The sequence below is a fragment of the Mus caroli genome, chromosome 16, assembly GCF_900094665.2.
Source record: "Mus caroli chromosome 16, CAROLI_EIJ_v1.1, whole genome shotgun sequence".
NCBI lineage: Eukaryota > Metazoa > Chordata > Mammalia > Rodentia > Muridae > Mus > Mus caroli.
The window spans coordinates 34686268-34704269 of record NC_034585.1 but is presented as its reverse complement, the minus strand read 5'-3'; the positions used below and the strand labels follow the sequence as shown (position 1 = coordinate 34704269).

The following is an 18002-nucleotide window of genomic DNA, read 5'->3' as shown; positions in this document are numbered from 1 at the left end:
AGAATATGAACAGGACTTTAAGATGTCTAGAAACACACTCCCGACCCCCACCCCCACCCCCCAGAGACAGGCTTTCCTTGTGTAACCCTGGCTGTCCTGTGTATGAAAAGATAGGGTTTTCAAACTCCTATCTGTATTTTCTGCATCTGTGGAAAGTTTATTGTGTCTACATTTCTCTTTCAGAGTGTCTATTTCTTCCTCTAAGCATGATAGCAACACTTCCATTCACTGCCCTCTTGGTTGCCTGGCAGAGTCAGATGTCTCATCTTGGTACCATGGCCAAGAGAAACACCCACCAAGCCACATCATCTACTTGTAGACCCTTCGTTGGCAGCCATCCCAGAAGTGCTCTGTGAACCTGGACCTCACAGTTAAGCTTCAGACCCTGAGGGTTAAAGAGGGCTCATCTGATTTGTGACTTCCAGGTTTCTCTTGGACATGGGTGACTGGTACAGTGCCAGTTATCTCGAGCAAACCTCACACTGGAGGTCAAGTTCAAGTTTCCACACTGTCATAAGGAGTACTGCCTTAGTTCTGAATCTGTCCCGGCTCATCCTCGTGGTTTGTGTGTGGGCTCCTTTGAGTGCGTGAGTAATTGTGGGTGAGAGTATGTATACAATGTATGTGTGGATGCATGCAAGGCAGAGGGCAACTTGGTGCTCCTGCTTAGGGAGCATCTACATTGCAGTTTGAGACAGTCTCTCCCTGAGTCCTAGCGTTCACTGACTAGGCTAGGCTGGCTAGCCAAGGAGTCCCAGGGACCTACCTGTCTGTGCTGGGTGATCATTTCTGGCTTTTTCATGTTGAGGCTGGGCATTAAACTCAGGTTCTCATGCTTGCACAGCATGTCCATTACCAATGGAGCTATCTTCCCTGCCCTCCAGCCCCCCTCTTTCTTTTCTTTTTTTGAGGCGGGGTTTTGCTATGCATCCTAGGTTGGCTCTGAACTCATGGGCCTCCAACCTCTGTCACTCCCAAGGACTAGGATTAGAGGTATGTTGTCTTACTTGGCTAATTTTGAGTTACTTCTTTGCTTTGTCTCTTATTAGGTTCTAGAAGAATCTTGGACCTTGGAGAAGCTGGGAACAGCCAAGGCCATTTGAGGAATCTGTCTAGGCGGGTCTTGAGGGCTGCCATCTAATATGAAATTATTGAGGTGAAGCTGAAAAAGAGACAAGGCGATAAGCTACTCTTGAAAATTTGCACAAAGACTTAAAAATCATATATAGTTTTTTTTCAAAAATTAAAAACACTGTTTTCTAAAGAGGGTCTTATCAACATTTTCCATAAAATATTGAAAGCAGCAAAGAGTGTGGAAAGAGTGCAGAGTGCCTTGAATGTTTGGTTTTACATCATCATTCTATAGGAAATGTTTGGCCTGCAGAAATTACTTCTCCAATTCTTCAGCACACCCTGCTCATCTGCAGATGAAGATTGCTAGGAACTGTTGCTGCTTGATTTCCTTTTGTCATCTATTTGTGATCACAAGGGACACTGTCAGGACTAGACAATTGCCAGCCAATTTTCTGACCTCATACAAAGAGAAATTTGAGAAGCTGTTTGTAGGTTGGGAGTTGTCTGTCTGCTTGTTGTTTGTGCAAAACCAATATTGACAGATTCATCCCGTACCCCCAATCCTGGAAAAGGAAGGTATTCAAACCCTACTTCTTATTGTCTTGCTGCCCCCTGTCAAGTGAAAGTACCCATGGTAGGCTCTAAGGGTTGCATGTTAGTATCCCTACCCACTTTCTTCTCTTCAAATAGAAGCCTGGTTTCTCAGGAAGCTGTTGGATTAAGCTTCACATCAGACAAGATAAGATAACCCTTGTCTCAGATCAAGATTGCTAGAGGTCGGTGTGGACATGTGCCTGTCTGCTCAGGAAACCAAAGGTGAAGTCTGCAGAAGGTTTCCCTTCCTGAATAGAAAGACAGTATTTCCCCAGGTAAGAGGCCTACCTTTACTCTGTCCACACGCCCTTTCGTCTTCTTCTCTTTGCTGTGTCCTAAATGTAGATGCAAAGGTCAAGAACAAAGATGTCTTAGTCAGGGTTTTATTGCTGTGGATAGGCTCTATGATCACAGCAACTCTTATAAAGGGAAACTTTTAACTGGAGCTGGCTCACATTTCAGAGGTTTAGTCCATTATTGTCATGGTGGCACATGGCAGACATGGTGCTGGAGATGTAGGTGATCCAAAGGAGCAGGAGGAGAGAGTGAGCCACTAGGCCTGGCTTGAGCTTCTGAAACCTCAAAGCACCCCTCCCTGGTAGCACACTTCCTCCAATAAGGCTACACCTACTCCAACAAGGCTATTGCCTCCTAATAGTGCCACTCCCTATGGGCCTATGGGAACCATTTTCATTCAAACCACCACAGAAAAGAACAACATAACATGCCAAGAATAGGGAGCAGAAAAATCAGGAAGGCTATAGGTCCAGGACTCCTCTCTACAGCCATTTTCCCCACCCTGAACTACGAACTTTAGACATCTTCAATAAGAGAAAACAGTAGCTGCTAAACTAATCTTAATTTTCAGATTCTTGAGTTGAGTAAACTCTTAATCAAATCATAATCTTTTATTAAGAGAAACAGAGCATCCTTCGGACGTTTCACAGACTCTAAAATAAATGCTAACGAATGAACAAAATGCCCCCATTTGTCAAATTTCTGTTGCTGGGGTGCTGTGGAATTACACGTGGTTGGCCCCCGATAAGGCATTGCTGTTAATCATGCTGTCGTGGTTTGTACTGAAGCTCTGATATGACTTTCGATTTTAAAAATCTGGATTAGCCTAATGAAACTCCCAAGGGTCTCATGATTAGGCAAGAGTCCCCTGGGAAATGCTCTCAGACACTCACATGGAAACTGCTTTTTATCCAAATCGCTTTAAATCCTTGTCTTCCCTTCCACTTCACTTGATCTATTATTATACCCTGTTGAGTTCTTAAATTAAACCATATGATTTCTTTGCTCTTAGACCTAAAGAAAACAAGGTGTCAACACTCCTGTGCTTGATACATCTGTTTCTCATGGCATCAGAAGTGCACACTTGCCTCTTCAGCCAGATGCTAGTTTATTTAGGCACAAGGACCTCCGCTTAGTCATTCGGGCAGCTCCTACAGCAGAGGGCACCAGAGTCTCCCGGAGGCAGGAGCTGAATACACTCTGAGTCATAAGGGTAACACTAGACGGTGCACATCATGTGGGTGGTTTCACAGCATCATCTCATTTAACCCCCACAAAATCCTAGGGAAATAAATCACTCATTCCTTTTAAGTAAGAACACAAGGTTTAGAGAGGTTGTCACATGCTCAGGTTCATTTGGCTATGAAAGTACAAACTGGATTGCAGAACCTATATTCTTAATGACCTTTCTGAAGCTGAAATGCATATATACTGTTACTAATATCTACCTAATAATTATATTGAAAGCTAGCATATTAAAATCAGCAGTGTCCCCAAGCCCCACTTGTTATACAGTGCTTGTACCGTGATAGGCTTCATTCTGGTATTACAGTTTGTTATGAGTCCCTCACATGGGTGCTGGGAACTGAACTCAGGACCTCTGGTAGAGCAGTCAGTTCTCTTACCACTGAGTGATCTCTCCAGTCCTTCAGTAATTTACTGGTTTTGACTTATATATCTACCTTGGCTGGTGCTGAGAGGTAGATGCTGCCTAAACACTAACGAGTTTCTTACTTCCCAGGTAAACCCTCAACCCATGCCACTGCCTTCATGCCCATTAACATTTACTGGAAAATGAAACTTTATGGTCCATTTCCAAATCTTTTTTTTTTTTAGTTGACCCTGAAAACCTGGTACCAGGATCTCTAGAAACAGAGCTATCTTCATTGCTGATTTTAACTTTCTAAAAACAGTGGACTTCAGCCTGAGGCTCAAGTTCCCATAGTCTTGTTTTATCACTGGTGTTTCTAGTTGGTTGGTCTGAGGTATAACCTGGGCACTGGAAATTAAAGATATGTGAATGATCAAATACACACTTGATGCTGAGACCCAGTGTTTGTTCATGTTTAGCATCTTTGTTGGGTGGGACTGTCCCATGCACTACAATGTACTTATCAGTGGGCCAGAAGCTGATGGTTTTTTTGGATGGGTTGTATTGAGGGTAAAGGAACAAGGTGACCTATTGAGAATCACTAGTCTAGGGACATTTCTGGTAGCCTAGACAGTGAGAAGTCCTTTAGGAAGAAAAATGAGAAGGGTAACTGGTATCACACTCTCTTTTAAATGACAAAATATACAGAAATGCCAAGGAGGTCTTGCTGGAAATCCTCCTTTCACTAGAAGAAATTTAATCAGGGTGCTTTTTTGTTCTTTTGGGGTTTTTCATTCCAAGCAAAAAGACGACAATATTATTTTTGGAGAATTAAGGAAATGACACAAATTTTCCTAGTTGATCTGAGGCACACAGAAGGAAAGCAAATCTTTTTTTATTTTTTAAATTAGTGTGAACAGTCTGGCCTGGGTGAGATCTCGTCTCAGGTTGGGGAGTCGCTGCTGTATGTGGAGAGATAAAGTACAGAGTCCTAGGTGCTAAGTGTATGTATGGAAACCCACGCCATGCATCTGGCTTCAGGAGGAGCTCCGTGCCCAGCTGATATCAGAGCATCGAGTGAGTCAGAGCTGAGGTGCTGGCCGTACAGCGTAGGGTTAAAACCACGTGGGGTTCATAACTCCTTGGAAGAAAGGCTGGGGCTTGTCAGTAGAGGATGTTGGTGGTGGACTTAGTTTGGGACTGGAAGTACTATGAAAATTGGAGAGTGGAGGGGGGATGGGGAATGGGTGCAGTAGTGAGAAGTGCCTCTGTGCCTCTGGGAGGAGCTTATCCTTTCAAGAGTTGCAGGGAACCAACCAGCGCTGACCGCAAACCTCAGAGGTACAGAGCAAGAGCCTCTCCATCTTTATTCACAAAATCCCATTCGTCAGTTGCTTGACTGCTATACCCAAACAGCCATTCTTTTGCTGTGTTCTGATTTGACACCAGCAAGAGTGGCGGGTAACCATGAGCTGAGCAGCCGTCCCAGCCCTGCTCGCAACTCCGCTTTCCAGAAGTCCTCTCAGGTCCACTCAAGACCAGACGTTCTCCGTTCTCTGTTGCTACCTCACTAGTTCAGGACAGTGTCAGGATTTTCGATAGCGTTTATGTTGTTGCTTATTTTTGTTTTGTTTTGTTTTTTGTTGTGTTGGGTTTTTTTGTTTTTGTTTGTTTTTTGTTTTTGTTTTTGCTTCTCTTCTTCTGCCTATAGGCATCTCATTCCGATTCTGCTTTCAGCTCTTTGAACCCAGAAGGTGTTTAGTTGTCATATTTTCCTTCTCATCCCTGCCCCTACCCCCAGTGGCTTCCTGCTTCCTCTTTAGATCTAGCTAAAGGTCACTTCTCCACTGAAGACCTCACATTCTAAAGAAAGGCTTCCTCCAATAGGGGGAAGGATTGAAAGCCAGGAAGGAGATAAGAACTCTGAAGAAAGATCAACTGAGTCTTCTAACCTGGACCCTTGGGGCTCTCAGAGATTGAAGCACCAACCAAAGAACATACATACATTGGCTGGACCTAGGCTCCCTGTACATATTGTAGCAGATGTGCAGCTCACTCTTCATGTGGTTCTGAACAACTGGAGCGAGGGCTATCCCAAAAGCTTTTGCCTGTATGTTGGATATGTTCTTCCAGCTGGGCTGCCCTGTTTGGCCTCAGTGGGAGAGGAAGCACATAGCCTCACAGAAACTTTAAGTGCCTCCGGTGGGGGGAAATAACCAGTGGGGCCCATCTACTCAGAGGAGAAGAGGAGAGGGGATGGAGAGAAGGATTGTGAAAGGGAGTAACTGGGAGGGGGCAGTGAATAGGTTGTAAAGTGAATAAGTAGAAAGAGAGAGAAAGAAAGAAAGAAAGAAAGAAAGAAAGAAAGAAAGAAAGAAAGAAAGAAAGAAAGAAAGGAAAGGGAGAAAGAAGGAAAGAAAGAAAGAGAGACGGAAAGATGGAAGGAAAGTCTTCCATGGTCCAGCTTAGCTGTTGTTATATTTCAATCTCCTTTTTTTTTTTTTTTTTTGGTCTGGCATGCTTTTAATTTTTTATGTCTATTTTCTCTGATTCCCTCACTAGAATACAACCTTTCTACAGGCCAGAATTATGTCCATGTCTTTAATAGCTCTAGTAAGTTTGCCAGATTTAGCAAAGGGAAATATTAGTTTCCTAGTTAATTTTGAAGACAAGATGAACCATGAGTAACTTTTTGGTATAAGGCTGTTCTTGATTACCACGAAAATTATTTATGATTCATCAGAAACTCAAATTTCACTGGGCATCTTGTAATTCATCTGGCAATCTAGCCCCTGGGTCCTCATAGCCCCTGAGTCTTACCAAATATTACTAGAAGAAAACTTAGTGGTAACCAATTTAAGCTGTTGCCATGGCAACAAACCAGAGAGGGTATGCTAATCCTAGAACAATCATGACAGCTATCACTTTCCATATTTCTGTTCTGGTTTGGGTATCTTTTCAACCCAGGCGGACACAGTCAACCTACTTCCAAAGTCTTGGTGAGCCCCATACCAGGAGGGACATAGACCTTATAAAAGAAGTTGTTGGGTTCAGCTTGCGATACAGTTGTGCCTTGTTTTTAGTGTGGCCTCCTCCTTGGGTATAATTTCTATTGTCTCTGTCTTTCAAGACTGAGAGCTCCCTAAGGAGGACTCTGATTCTCCCATTCCAACCATTCATTCCTAGCACCCCTCTCTAGGGCTGATAGTAGGGATTACACACAGGATTATCAAATGAATTGATAAATGAATGAATAGAGGAATGAGCAACTGTCCCAGCTCAAGGAGGCTGATGGGTTTCCTAGAATACAGGACCTTTTCTGTATAAGGACCAGAGCAACCCACATCTGGGCATTCCCAGACAGCTGCTCCGCTGAAGAAGGTGGATTTCAACTTGTCCTTTGTGGCTGGAGTTCTTGTCTCATATCATTGTGCACTGCTACCAGAATTAGATGCCTAGTGTTCTGGATATCCACAGTTTACACTAATGGCTGGTTCTTTGGAGCTCCTTCTCAACTTCCCCATCCCTGGAGTGACCCTAGGCTTGGCTTCAGATTCTACTTCAGCTCATAGTTCTAATGGACCCTTCCTTGTCTGTAGTCTCTGGCAGATACATGGCCTTGTACTCTTTGAGTTAAGGCCCAAGCCCAAGCACATGGGAAATGCCCCCCCAGTACCCCCCCACCCTCAGCTATGGGCTTATCTGGCCTACCAGTTCTGGACACCGAGATCTGAAAATGACCATCTGCAGCTTCCACAGAACACAGATTTATTGAGTAATTAGAAAGCCATAGGCATTTCTGAATGCATATCCACAAACATTCTGAGTTTCTTGACTATGACAAGTGAGCTCTCATTTCAATCGCTGTCCCTGTAGCATCAGAGCTGTGAGGATCTCAAGGAAGCCATGCAAGTCTGTTCTCAATTACAGTAGAGGGCTCCAGTCTCACTTAGGCTCTGTCGGGCTCCTGGAATTGGGGGTGAAGTGGCTCCGGAGAGGCTCCCAACATTTGTAGTAGTTGTCATCCAAACAGCTACAGGTCTTGAGTCCCCACTTGGTGACTGCCAAACTTAAAGAAGATTCAAACATAAACGCCTATAGGAAATAAGAAGGAGACGAGAAAAAAGAAGTAAGGTGACCAAAAAAAGCATGTTAAACTTGATGCCTAAAAGGTATGGGTAGACAAAACATAGGACTTATGTTTATATGTACTGCCGTGATGAAGAAATGAAGCCCAAGCCCTGGGTTCTGGATCTGACTCAACCATAAGCAGACGAAGCTGTGTGCAAGGCTTCTTTCTATCTATACTCAGGGCCCTGAGGTTCACTCTGTGGGGTGGAATTGGGCAGGTAGGACTAACATTGCTCATAGCATTCCAGAGGCAATATTATTTCCAAGGGCAGATGTGAGAGAATCCTGGGATCTTCTTAAGGGCCACCACTTGTGGTGATGTTCTTATATGTGATGAAAGGACCGGACTTAGCACAAGACACCCCAAGACCAAATTCTCAGCACAAAGGAGACTTATTTGCCCCAGAGGGACAAAGGGCATTGAATAAGAAATAAAGACCGGAGACAGAAGAATAAGGGAAAGGAGGAACGGAACAAAGGAAAAGGGGAAGGGATATTTGCCCCAGAGGAACAAAGGACTGCCTCTGGATAGATGAGACAGATGTGGTCCAAAGGCAAATAGCGGTTTGTAATGGGAAAGGGGGAAACTGTGTTAGGATGAGCTGGCTAATTTTACTGGGCATGTTAATTATGTGAACCAAAATGGGGGAGGGACTTTTGATTATTATACTTTAATACTTTGATAGCTGGGCCTTGGTGGTCAGCCTCAGGAGGAGGAAGTGGCCAAAGAAGGAAACAGAGCTTGGTGGCTGGTTTTAGTAAGGTAATCTGATGGCTTTTAGCATGAAGGAGAAGCGTAAAAGGTAAAATCTGTCTGTCAGTGCCGTGTTTACCAGGCTAGAGCCTGTTAGAGCTCATGTGTGACATACTCTTTTCACAAAGTAAGAAGCAAAGTTCAGAGCTAGAAAGTGGCTCATCTATGGTGGTAAGTGATGGCAGATCGGAACTCTTAGCTTCTTCAGGAGCCTGACAAGAGCTCAGCTCAGCAAAGGGAAAGGAAGAGAGAAGAGAAAATGGAGCCGACGCTGCACACCCCACTGTGTTCTGAATGCTTCTGGTACAGTAAAGCGAAGCTGAAAACTATTCTGTCTATCTTAGCCATTTCCACTTCTTACCAGTTGTTGATGTTTCTATCTATAGTGTCTCCTATGAAATAATGATAGCCAACAACGCAAACCTTACAGTTCTTTTTGTTCTCATTAGGAAATCCAAACCACTACAGACAGGCCAAGGGAAATTATGCAATTCTTCCGTGGCACCACACAGAACACCTGTGTTCATGTTTGGGGTGGGTCTCACATACATTAATTTCTCTTTGTCTGTATCAGGGAGTCGTGTGCCTTTGCCTGAATTCTATGTCAGGCTTTGAGGCAGTGTTTTGGATGAGATGCGCGGTACAACGCCCTCTTCACACACGAGGGCAAGTGTCACAGCCATTATTGTTGTTGTCGTCTGCTGACTGCTTCTTAAAAGCTTCTTGGATGTGAGGCTGAGCTGTGAAGGGTCACATGACATTAACCACTTCACACTGGAATAAGGACAGGACAGATTGATCTGCGTCTAAGTTACATAACGGAGGATGTTAAAGGAGACACAAAGTTAAGTCTAGGCAGTTTCCATCTATGTCTGTGTATGAGTATGCGTACGTGCATGCAAGTGCCTGTCCAGGGTGCCCCCAAGATACTCTGGGCCTTCGGATACTGAGTCTCCTACCATCCCAATCCTTTTTCCAGGACAGCTTCATCTCACTAGCAATCCAGGTCTTAGACATTATTCAAGTTCTTACTGTGTGTCAAAACAGCCCTATGCCTTGCTTTGTAGAATACTGCTCCATGGTAGCACAGCTTTCAAAGCCCCATTTGGAGACCCAAGGGTAATTCCGGAACAACATGATGGCGGATTGTGCTTTTTCAAGGGCCGTCAGAGGCAGTAGGCTGAGATTGCCAAACTGTGCCTCGCAGAGGTGTAGGTTCCTATAGATACTTGGAGCAGATTCTTTTAAAGGATTAACAGAGCCAAGGCTAAGGACTAAGGGACTCCATGAAAAGCAACTCTGGCTCTGGACTTGAACTAAAAGCAAAGCCCGGTGGACAAGTGAGCCACCAGTGCTAGGGGATTGACAAGCTAGGCTTTGGGTTAAGCAGGTCTGTGTTATGAGTTTTAAACTACGCAGCACTGAAGGCATTTGTTTTAAAATGTGAAGTAAGTTTGCATGATGCCTCAGCATAAAATTATTTCTTGCGGTTCATTGAGTCTATTTCCAAGAATGCAGAAATAAATAAATAAATAAATAAATAAATAAATAAATAAATAAATAAAAATAAAATAAAAGCAAGTACCGCAGCCAACTGCAATTGTGTTCCGCCTCAGTGTTTACAGCCTGACACAAGAGGAATACAAAATAGGGTCTAAATCCCATCAGCTTCATCCCATGCCAAAGGAGAACAAAGAAAAGGAAAAAGCAGCTGAGAATTGCTGCTCACAAGTCCCAGCTATGGGGAGGCAAAGGCTGCTTGACTCTCCTTGGCTTTAGAAACTGGCTAAAGGTGACATTCTGCCTCCTCCGGGACTGTGGTCCTCAGGATCACTTCCCACACAGAATTCTCTGAGATAGAACACACACACACACACACACACACACACACACACACAGTGCTGCATTTAGATACAGCAAGACCCTTTTAAGTGAATCGACAATGTTTCCTTGAATTTGAAGTTAGTGAACACTCCATAAGGAGTTAAAACTCTGACTGGATAGTGTACCCATTCTACAGATGGGAAAAATGAAACATGGAGATACTGCATAGGAGCTAAGTTAGGATTTGAACTGGTTTCACTCTCAGTTCAATCTCCTTCTACACTGTCACACCAGAAGTGTAGCATGTGCACAATGCTCTATGTATTCATACTTACAACATGCTCATGCAGGCACAAATTTTCTCCTCACTCCACCTCTGTGACTGTGGAGAGTAAAAACTAACCGCTTTTCTCTATGGACATTTGGGGAGCCCAGAGGCAGCCCCTGGAGTATTCACTTGCTTACCATGGTGCCATCAGCTATCCTCTCCGGCTCGAGTTTGGCCTTGCTGGCCTTTTCAAAGCAGTCTGCATCGGGGCCGTGAGGGGTCATGGCACTGTGCAGGCTGCCGCCCCCTGGCAGGAATCCACCTTGCTTTGCCTCATAGTGACCTTTGATGAGTCCCATGAACTCACTCATGCAGTTCCCTGGGAAAGTAGGATAGGCATTATTTTTATTATCCAAGGCAAGACCCATAAAAACATCAGTACCTCCCAAAGAGTATTTCTTCTAGGCCTTCATGTTCCAAATTCATCAACTATTCCACAATAGCACATGATTTCATTACAGGTTCCCAGTCTAGAAAGTAAAGCTCTGTGTGTGTGTGTGTGTGTGTGTGTGTGTGTGTGTGTGTGTGTGTGTAATGATACAGGACAAAACTCCAGACTCACGGTGCATTAATAAGTGATAATCAACAGATAGTTGGTCTCTACCGAAACATAGTTCTTAAATATTTTTTATCATAACAGATAACTGAACACGGCAGGATCTTCTTCTCTTCTCCTGGAACCCTAAGTCTGAACGCTGGAAACGACCCTCACGTCTGCTTCGTACAGAAGACTCTTCCTCAGTTCTTATGGGTGACTCCCCAAGGTCTGCTTGCATACTTTCATGGATGGGCATGCTCTACAGAGCAACCTATCCTGCTACTGAATACCTTATAATATTAAATGGACAGGTTCACATAGCTTTCAAGAGTCCCACCAACTCTGACAAAGCCCGCCACACTTAACATTCTTTTGGTATTTTGTTTCTATTGAAATAAAGCTCTCTATCAACATAGCAATGCCATAAGAGCAAGAAATAAAGAAATCGGACACATGGGTAATTCAGGTACCCTTCCAGCGCCGTCTATCCGTTCACCTGTCTGTTTTCCATCCACTCACTTTCCCATCCATCCATCTACCCATGTATATTCAAAACAGACAATTAGACACCATTCTAACTACTGTGGTATACAAAGGAATAGGGGATAAAAGCTGCTTATTGTCTCTCCTGTGGGAAGATGAGAGTGTTCAGAACATGTGACAACACAGTGACAGCCTCTGTAAAGTCAAACACTTGACAGGCCAGGACCGTGCTCTGCTTCCCTCCTTATGGAATATAAGCAGGTACCCTAATGTTTCTATAACCAACCGAACAGCCACCCTTCCCCCAACACAGCACACTGCACCAGGCCCTAGGAAGTGAACATGCAGAGACCCTGAGAAGTGTGGCCCCGATCATAGCCCCACGTGCATCTCATGAAGCAGATAAAGGAAAGTAAGCAAATGGGAGCCCCAAAAATCTGCATTTTAAGAACAGTTCCTCACATAGCTTCAATCTACAGTCACAATTCTTGCTGCAGTACATGTCACCAAGGTCACCTTCACAGCTTAATTTTAAGAGGAGAGCAAGACGGAATTTGGTTTTGATCTGAATGTGAATTTAGTTAGCAATGAGTTTGGTGCAGATATTCTACATCACTTTTGATATTTCAAAGGACAGCGGGAAGGTAGACTTTGCCTTTCTGATTAAACCTGGACCTTGTTGACTAAGGTGCATTAAAATGACTAGAGGCAATATTTCTACAGAAATAATTCCCCAATTCCCCTTAAAGTCACATCAAAGTAACAAAGATTTTGAGTATTGCTGAAGCAATATTTTTATATCTCCAATAAAACTAATTTCTAACTTGGGGTTCTGTGCTTTTGCTCCAAATCAACTCAGGGTACCATTTCTCTATGAGATGTTATTTGGGGACGAGTCATTAGACACATCATAGGAGGCGCTTCACAAAGCTCACTGTACAGGCAGTCTGCAGTACAAACAGATTAAGGAGTGGGTTGAGAGCTGGGAGCACAGCAGTGCTCTTATTGTCTCTCTTCCCAGGAGGGGAGACAAGCCCTTCACCACTGTTCTCAACATAGAGTCTGTAGACCTTCTGGGTCAGAAGCCTTTGGCTCCCTAGTTCAAAGTGCAGGCACTCAGAGTTTCTACTTTAAAGCCAATGAATTAAATTCTGGGAGAGGGAAGCTGGAGAACAAACTTAAAAGAGAAAGGGTACTCTTGATGGTGACCTCAAAGGGGCAGGCTGGCCGTCACCTGACTGTGAAGTGGCCTTCTTTCATCCTGACAGCCTCAAATCCCCACCCTCTCAAAGCTTACACTGCCTTTTCAATGTGACCATCCACCATTAAGCTCTGGTACCTGGGAACCGTTACAGAAGGTTCTGTAGTGAACTGTGGGAAATGATTTGTTTTCTAAAATGTTCCAGCTGGAAATGCGTGATAGAGGCTTTCCAGACTTCTATGCTCAAAATTGTAAAATTCTCCTGGAAACAGAATTGTACCTTGACCCTCTTTAATTTGCACAATTAAAAATGTGCAAGCTCATTAAATACAGCTGCAATGTACCTTATTCACTCTTGGTGATGTATTCACCAACTGAATCAATATTTCCAGATGTGGATTATGTACAGGTCATGGCACTAGCCATGTCAATTAGTGGTCGCACGTGCCTGCTTTGGCATCAGACAATCTGCAATTAAATCCTGACCCTGCACTTAACTTATCTGTGAGACCTGGAGACCTGCTATCTCCCGGTGCCAGTCTCATCTTCTGGGAAACAGAAAGGGAGACAATTGATATTAGCTCCCTCTTGCTGCTGCTCTAAGACCTGAATAAATTAATACCTTAAAAAAAAACTTATAAAAGGATCTTAGAAACTAGCCAACAATCATTAATCATAATAATACAAATAAAATAAAACCTGATTTGTTCACACTACCTTCTGTGATGTGCTGTTTGGCTGACGGAGAAAAGCCATCGAATGGTCTTACCCATAAGTGAATTCCACCAATTCTACCAACTCTGCAACATCAACCTGTCAGCAAGATATGCCTACATATGCAGTAGTGGCGTGACTATCACAGGGTAGCCAACTGCTCTCTAGACTTAAGGCCTGTGACATGATCTTACGCTTGGTTTTGAAATTCTAATCTTGGGAGGTCAAAGGCCCTGCAAGGCAAATTACTACTGATAATTAGCTACATACACATGATATAACATTTCCTTCTAAACACCTATCCTCATTTCTTAGACAGAAGCTACTTTCTACCTCATTCAAAGAGGTTTCTACTTGCAGTGGACACTGGTGAATTCAGAGTCTCATGGCTGCCCAAAATGAATACGTATAATGTCCCCTCTAAGGTGATGTTGTGGGAAGACAATGAAATAACATAGATGCTCACACATAGGAAGAAGGGCAGCAAACACCATCCTCTAGGTATACCACAGCCAATGTAATTATGAACTCATAGACACTTTGATTAGTTGTGCAGGGACCGCACATGACAGACCCTTCCCTTGGCCAGTGATGGTGGGGGAGGGGCTAACGGGAACTTTCCCCTTGCCATTGAACCTATAGGCCACGTATAGGGGATGCAAGGAAAGGGAGCCATCTATGATGGGCAGCCATTGTCTTTGGTGTGTAGCAACTGGTGTACCTGCCAGACTCCAGTGAACAGTTTTAATCACAAGGCCATAAAGGCAGTCTTGGTCAAACTCAGAGGGATACAAACTAAACAAAAGGAAAGGGATGTGGGAAGGGGCTCCATAGAAATGAAGGGGAATGTGCAGGGCATGGGTGAGAATGAGAAAGGGTAGGGATGAGAGCAACCAGAATGCATTATATATCTACATGCATTCTATATATCTACATGTATATATATGAAATTGTCAAAGAATACATTTAATGAATAACACCTTCATCTTCCAGAATAGTCTATCTCCTAGTTTAGATTGTAATCTGCTTTGTTTTGCCAAAATAATCAAAGAAAGAACATTTTACTTGTTCTTGAAACAGATTTTTGTTTCTCTAAACAAATCAAAAAACACCTTTACTCTCACTACTCCTCACCCTTTTAAAAAAATATCTGAAACGCGTTCTTCCTTCACACTCTCCCAACCTGTCTGGCTCTCTTTAGGCCCAGAGGAAAAGGAGGCAGGTTTAGTCGCTGCATCCCCTGCAGACTCTTAAAGCCCAAGAGCACTGAGAGGCAGGACTTCAAACTCAAGGCAAGGCAGGGGGGTCCAAGAAAAACCCAGCCATTGTCCTCAGAGCCTGGCTGCTTTGCTATTTCTCATTCCCAGGTGTGCTCTGGTGAAAGAGAGACTTACTGTGGTAATAAGGAGGTCTGAAGGTTTTATCTGCAACTCCCCACCGAGGTGGGAAGATGACAAAGTCAGCAATGGCCACCCCAGGTCGGAGGGATTTGGCAGTCAGCACGGTGAAAATGGAAGGATCCTGTGAATACACAAGGGGAGACTGAATGTAGGACAGGATGGGAGGTGACTGAAGAGTGACAGTGTGTCACCTGCACAGGAGGGTGCTTTCAAGTGACAGTTTCTGATTAAGTGACCCGGGTTGGCTTAGATATCTGGGCTCTGGTTGAGGTGCAGTAATCACTCCTGTGACAGTCCTCTTGCTGTGCTTGAAGCAAAATGCATTCACACCAGATCAGAGGACGGATAAGAGGCTGCATCTTTAGCCTACTTGAGTTTACATCAGCGCTGCTTTATTACCCTAAGGCTCTGAGAGCCAGAGTCCTACTTATACTCCCAGACTGAGTGGCAGGGAGGTTGGTGCTGCTCAGAGAATGCTGGGGAACAAGCAAAATACCATCCGCAGCCTGGTGTAGAGGAAGCCAGTGCCTCTTAGGAGGCAGAGCGTCAGAGGTGATGGCCACAGGCAGGAAAAGTCCGAGAGCTGCCTGGCTAATTCTGACTCTTGATTGACTCCTTGATTGACTTCTAGATTCTGAGTATTGCGTTTACATGACGGTAGTGCAGAGGGGGATATGCCGAGGGATGAGATTATGCGGTTTCAAGAACTTTAGATTCTGAGACGGAAAACCCAAGATTCAATTTAATTGATATCCGAGTTCACTTTCAGACGTGGTGCTGACATCTGGAGATTCAAAGATTGGGAATCTATTCTCCACTCCTTTAACTTTAATTGGGGAAAGGAGAGCATAGCTATTTCTTTTTCAAACTAACTCTCTGTTGAATTTGTTGCTCGACAGTTCCCTACTTTATATAGTGCATTCGGCCTACAGCAACCCTTCTCCCTGCCATCACCCATTCTCATCTTCTCTGACAGGACCAGGGAAAGCGTCAAAGAACTATGAATTGAGATAAACCTTTAAAAGTGAACAAAAGAAAGGAGGGGGAGGGTAGAAGAGAAAAGAGAAAGACAGGCCAGGGATTTTATCAGAGAAAATAGAAAAGATATGGGGATACATAGAGACTTTGTAAAGGCATGATAAGGTTAATCTCTGTGGTTGTTTCACACACTCAGTCAGCAGTGCAGTGAAGGACAAAGGAGAGGCAAGATGTGGTCCTGGAGAAAGGAGCCCGGGGACAGATGGAGAAGAGTATCAAATGCCACGCTTCAGAGCTCAGACCTAATCCTAAACCATGGGGAGCCTGCAAAGGGTTTCTAAAGCAATGGTGGGATGATCAGATCTGAATCTGGAGGCAGATAACTACAGTAGTAGTAAGGAGAAGATTGTACATCTGCAAAAAAAAAAAAAAAAAAAAAAAAAAGCCCAAAACAAAACAAAAAACCAACCCAGCCTTTCTTGCTGGGAGAATTACCATTTTTTTTTTCATCTGTCATGGGACATGGTCTGAGACTATTAAAAGAAAGAAAACTTAGGAAGGCTCAAATAGAGCTTTACCAAGGTCTCAGGGTGCTTCTTCGTGATGCTTTGGGCTTGGCATCTTGATTTTCTTTTCCCCCTTTTGGTTTTATTAAGATTCGAGGTTGTTCAGAAAGGTAGTTTTGCCCCCCTAGAGAGAAGCTGAATTGGCTCAGAATAATCCTTCTATTTCTGATTCTCTGGCTTCTGCCCCAATTATCCCTCAGCTTGTGGGTTAACTTAATCTATTATGAAGTACACTGCAAAATGAACTCGCCCTCGAGGTCTCAGGCCTAGCACTTTATCAAGCATGTGGGCTCACGGGAGCCTGTACCATAGACCAGGGACCTATTTGTGGCCCCCTAATTGACTGAAAAATATGACCAAGTTCAAACATTAGGCTTTAAAAAAAATCAAGCATTCAACCTTTGAGTGACTTTAGAAGAAGACTCCCTTGCCCTTTGGCCACAAGCTGAGGCTGGTGAGCAGGTGGGCAGCCAGAGCAAGCAGAGTCATGCCCTGGCTTGCAAGGTGCCCAGACCTTCTCCAGACCTGTAAATGAGTTTCCTCCAGACTTCGTTATTATCATTAGCAGCTTTCCCCTTGCCCATGCATGAGAGCTGTGATTACTCTGGAGAGAAGTAAATTGGCTTGAGGATTTCTTGGCTTCCTCATTTGCCAAGTAAAGTACTCCTTCACCAAAGGACACATGATCCGGTTGAGGCTTTGCACGGATGACCTTGCAAACCTTAGATGTGTGCATGCCACAGGTATACACTAGTTCCTTCCCATTCAAGGGTTGTCCCATCCCCACGGTCCCTTCATGGTCTGGACTTACCGCATGGTCAAAGGCCACCGCATTGATGACCATGAAGTTCTCTAGGTTGTATTTGTAGGGTGTGTAGTTTCCATGCCAGGCCACGACATTGAATGGAGAGACATCCTAATCACAGAATCCAGGAAAGCATGCTCTTAGAATGTAATGGTTTTGTAGCTGTGAAGTTATAATACATACTGACATAACCCCTTTTATATGATGTTGTTCTAATTTTTTTTCCTTTTTTTTTTTTTTTTTTAGATAGGGTTTCTCTGTGTAGCTCTAGCTGTCCTGGAACTCACTTTGTAGACCAGGCTGGCCTTGAACTCAGAAATCCGCCTGCCTCTGCCTCCTGAGTGCTGGGATTAAAGGTGTGTGCCACCACGCCCGGCGTTGTTCTAAATTTAATCATAGCATCCTTTGGGAGAATCATAGCTCAACTTGATCTCTCTGTGGTTGCTTTACACACCATCTCTTAGGTCCTGGTTTTGCCACTAACCCCCTTTTCTAGTTCATAAGCTGCAGCCATCCGTCTCATCCCATGAAGAGAAGAAGCCTAGCACACACCCGTCAAGCAGTCCTTTTTCAATGTTTAACGTAACTGTGGGAATCTGTAGAGGCCAGCAATTCTCAAACAATCTGTTTCCTGGTGTAGCAGGCACTTACAGTGATATTTCTCCAGGGCTTTGCAGCCTAAAGGAACTTCTCATAGACACAGTGTCTGCTGTGAAGTTCAGGA

The 18002-nt window shown here is 44.0% G+C and overlaps 1 protein-coding gene across 1 annotated transcript in view; it reads right to left on the bottom strand.

Annotated features, from left to right (window-relative positions):
• Nucleotides 1–7307: 7307 nt before the first annotated feature.
• Hgd (homogentisate 1,2-dioxygenase) overlaps nucleotides 7308–18002 on the bottom strand; it is a 50419-nt gene continuing 39724 nt past the window's right edge. Inside the window, exons 11-14 of the mRNA XM_021184741.1 lie at nucleotides 17285–17389; nucleotides 14924–15050; nucleotides 10731–10912; nucleotides 7308–7651 (exon numbers count right to left, since the gene is read on the bottom strand). Coding sequence (XP_021040400.1) covers nucleotides 7502–7651; nucleotides 10731–10912; nucleotides 14924–15050; nucleotides 17285–17389 — 564 coding nt within the window. The 3' untranslated portion in view covers nucleotides 7308–7501. The remainder of the gene's footprint in view (nucleotides 7652–10730; nucleotides 10913–14923; nucleotides 15051–17284; nucleotides 17390–18002) is intronic.